The 4,650-nt window shown below is 36.3% G+C and overlaps 1 protein-coding gene across 1 annotated transcript in view; it reads left to right on the forward strand.

Annotated features, from left to right (window-relative positions):
• LOC106872853 (uncharacterized) overlaps positions 1–2,839 on the forward strand; it is a 12,049-nt gene extending 9,210 nt beyond the window's left edge. Inside the window, exon 3 of the mRNA XM_014919994.3 lies at positions 112–2,839. Coding sequence (XP_014775480.2) covers positions 146–1,390 — 1,245 coding nt within the window. The 5' untranslated portion in view covers positions 112–145 and the 3' untranslated portion in view covers positions 1,391–2,839. The remainder of the gene's footprint in view (positions 1–111) is intronic.
• Positions 2,840–4,650: the final 1,811 nt, after the last annotated feature.

The raw sequence follows: 4,650 nt of genomic DNA on the forward strand, positions 1-4,650 counted from the left end.
AACATTATATATAGACACACACACACACACATATATATATATATGTATATCCATATTTATATATGACCTTCCATATCACTATATATGTTTTTTCTTACGATTGTTTGGCAGTTCTTCCTTTGAGAAAGATCTTTGCGTTCACATAATGGTAACAGAACAAGCGAGGGATTATTACTCTTTTGTCGGACAACTCGGTGCAGATTTTGGTAAAGGAACCATGAAGGACTACAACCACTCGGTAAACGTCATTACAATTAACAACAACAACAACAACAGCACCAACAGCGGCAACAGCAGTAGAAGTAACAGCTTCGACAGCGGCGACGAGGTGACCACCTCTACAAACACCACTAACAACAACAGCAACAACAACAACAACAACAATAAGAATAGTGGTGGCGGCAGCAACAGAATAATTGATTACCAAAATGTGGAACATGGACAGTTGTATTTTGACGGACCAAAGACACATTGCGAAAACGAAACCTTGGATTGTGTCAGTGAGAAGAACATCAGCCATGGCATTCTAACCCCGTCTGACATTCGATCCCTTGGCCTACCTGTTAATGGCTTCAGGGACATCGTTCTGTTTGACAACGATGATTTCGTGGCCATCTGTGAGAACTTTGTTAAGCTTTATTCGACGTCTGGCGACCTGTTGCACAAGATCGAACTGGCCAGCACACCTCTTTCCCTGTGTAGAGTGGGCGAACGTCGAGTTGTGGTTACCTGTACCTCGCGGATGCTGCGTTTGATTGCCGTCCACGTCGATGACAGCAACAACAACAACAACAACAATTTTAACAACAACAACAACAACAACAACAACGATAGCGGTGACAACAACAGCAGCTGTAGAACGTTGGTTCTCGAGCAAGAATTGAACACCGCAACCCAGTACTGCAGCGTAGCACAGCTCAGCTCTAGTGAACTAATCGCCGTCGGTCTTAACGCCCCCGTGTTGCACCGGCTCCTTTACATGCCTACCCACCTGGAAGTGCTGTCCACCCTGTATTTGGAGCAAGTTGGTAAACTGAACGTGCGCCACCAGCGGAGCTACCGTTGCGTGTGTGTCAGCGCCGCAAAGCAAATTTTTATTTCAGACAGGATGAACAATTTCCTCATCAGCCTCAGTACATCAGGCACCTGGAAGATCCCGTTTTTTTACAAGCCCCAGGGCATGGTTGTCGCTGGTTCTTTCTTTTATGTCATCCAGGGTGGAGGACTGAATTTGGTGTATAGATTCCGGCTGAATGGTCTTGATGCCTTCTGTCTCCTGCGCAAAGAACACGAGCTACTAGACCCCTGGGGCCTGTCTATAAACAGGAACAAGAAACTAGTGATTACATGTAATACCTCTGACTGCCCCACAGTCAGGGTGTTTACGTGACAGACGACCAGCAGCCTTGACATAATGCACCTTAATTTCGGTTCTTGACATTATGTAAACCACCACAACCTGCTGAAACACGCATGGATATATACGTATATATATATATATATATTTAATGCGTGCACATGAACACAAATGCACTGTAATAACGTATGTGTAATACAGGAACTGACAACGAATGATCCATTTTATTTAAAAAAAAAATAACAAAGTAATGTCTTCCAATTCTTTCGTTCTATATTGCTTCTGTATTAGTTTACATGTTTTACATAATCAAACGCAATTAAACAGATTTAAAACAACAACAACATAAACACATGCAACAATTCAAGAGGACACACTGACACACTGACATCAACACCATACATAATATACATACATACATACATACATACTTATATATATATTCACACCTACACATAAATATATATAGACATCTGCATACAAGTTTATCAAGTAACAACACGCTGTGATTTTGTACTCTATGATATATATATATATATATATATATATATATATATATATATATATATATACACCCATACTTCTTTATTTGTTTATTTCCCACCATCACTACCCCACCCTGATTCTTTCATATCACTGACAATATTTTTTCATCATACTTTATTATACATTTTCTTTTTGTTCCTGTTGTTCAGTTATATTTTTATATTTTTATACTTTATACATTATATATTTTCTATATACCCATTTAATTTATATACACATACATCCACACACTGCCTTCCCGGCACACAAATTGGACCAAACCTTCATGTTTTCCTTTGCAATTTGGTTTAAAACTAACTTTTGTTTAATCATACACACATGTATATAATTACATTTAAACACACGCACATACAAACATACATATACATACATATACACACACATATATGTGTGTGTGTGTGTGTGTACAATGATATATCTTTATACACATACACACACACATATCACTCAGCCATTGTGATACCAGTAACCTGGTGTATAAGTCTATGTACGTACATCTCTGAACGAGGCGTTTGTCGGTCGAGTTCAGAGCGGTTTATAAGAAAAGAGATGACGAATGCAAGTTTATATATATATATATATATATATATATGAGATTTTCAGAGGAAGAAGTTTTGATAGCGTATTGCAAGTTTCGATTCAATTATTTTCATCTAACCTACCGAAGGAGGCTACCAAACCCCAAATTCGAAGTTACTATCGACTTTTTCGTTATAAAAATAATTAAAAAAAAAATCTGATGTTCTACTAAATGATATTTGGTTTAAAACTAACTTTTGTTTAATCATACATACATGTATATAATTACATACATGTATATAATTACTTTGATGTTTATATGTGTGTGTATGTATATTTGTGTAAGTATATGTATGTATACGTACAGAAATATACATACATGCAGATAAACACACACATACACTTACTGAACACATACATATAGACATACAGTACAAAAGTAATTCAAGTGAATGATCGTTTCGTGCAAGCAATTATCAAAAATACTTGAGTTATTCATGTAGTTTTATATAGCCAATATCATTTCCATATTTGCTGTCTCTGAAGATCGCACGTATTGGATAATCGTCCAGTTATCCAATATCCAGTGTGAAACCGATTGGTAAAATCGGCAGTAATGGATCTATAATACTACATACTTTGGTTTATGCACACGCACACATATTTATTTTCATTTAGTGGTAGCACAGACTTCTCTCTGTCGGCGATGTTTCGGAAATGGTATATCAAAACTGAAATTTTGTTCGGCGATTTCCGCAAAAAATTATTTCGTTAATTTTTTTTTTCAGTCGAATCACTTATTTTTATGTATTTTTTTGTGTGTATGCATGTATGTGTTTATGAGTGTATGTATGTGTATATATCTGTGTTTATGTATGTGCTTCGTAAGTATATGTGTGTGTCTATCTGCATGTATGCATACTTGTGTATGTATACATACTTGTGTATGTATACATACATATACTTACACAAATATACATACACACACACATAAACATCGGCAGTTCAGCTGAAAAAAAGAAATTGAGGAAATAAACATTTTTTTATGGGAATTGCTGAGACAAATAGTTTCACTTTCGATATACCATCTCCGAAACATCCGCTTGGTGTCTCTACTCTGTTTTTTTTTTTTTTTTTTTTTTTATCCATCTTTATACAGATTAAAAACTTGGAGTAATGAATGCCTTACGACTCCAGCCTCTCTGAAAAGGTCTATGAAAACCTTTGTTTTCTATTCCTTCGTTTGTAAATTCAAACATACGCCATACATACATGAATGTATGTATATATATATATATATATATATATATATATATATATATATATATATATATATATATGATTTAAAAGTATTGATGTAATAAATTTTATAAAATTGGGTATTTGATGTCTTTTTCTTTTACTTTTTATTGATTGTTTTATTTCAATAATGAAGATGTCCGTGTTTGTCCCCCACCACCGCTTGAAAACCGGTGTCAGTGTGTTTACGTCCTCTTAATATACCGGTTTGGCAAAAATGACCGATATAATGAGTAACAGGCTTTAGAATATAAAATAGGTACTGGAATCGACTTGCTTGACTAAAATAAATTCTTCGAGGCAGTGCCCCAGCATGGCCGCAGTCTAATGACTGAAATAAAAGAATATATATATATATATATAGGCGTAGGAGTGGCTGTGTGGTCAGTAGGTTGCTTACGAACCACATGGTTCTGGGTTCAGTCCCACTGTGTGGCACCTTGAGCAAGTGTCTTCTACTATAGCCTCGGGCCAGCCTAAGCCTTGTGAGTGGATTTGGTAGACGGAAACTGAAAGAAGCCCGTCGTATATATATATGTATGTGTGTATATATGTTTGTGTGTCTGTGTTTGTCCACCCAACTTCGCTTGATAACTGGTGCTGGTGTGTTTACGTCCCCGTAACTTAGTGGTTCGGCAAAAGAGACCGATAGAATAAGTACTAGGCTTATAAAGAATAAGTCCTGGAGTCGATTTGCTCGACTAAAAGCGGTGCTCCAGTATGGCCACAGTCAAATGACTGAAACAAGTAAAAGAGTATATATATATATATATATATATATATATTTCGAAAGTATCAATTTTTGTTCTTTTTTGTTCTTTCAGCTTTGTCTTTCCTATGTTGTGTGGAAGTTCGAAGTACAGGTATTGCGAAAATCAGGGCAGAGTGGGTGGGTGGGGGAGTCTTTCATAGCAGGTGGTTGTGTGTAG

The sequence above is a fragment of the Octopus bimaculoides genome, chromosome 18, assembly GCF_046866305.1.
Source record: "Octopus bimaculoides isolate indiv1 chromosome 18, ASM4686630v1, whole genome shotgun sequence".
NCBI lineage: Eukaryota > Metazoa > Mollusca > Cephalopoda > Octopoda > Octopodidae > Octopus > Octopus bimaculoides.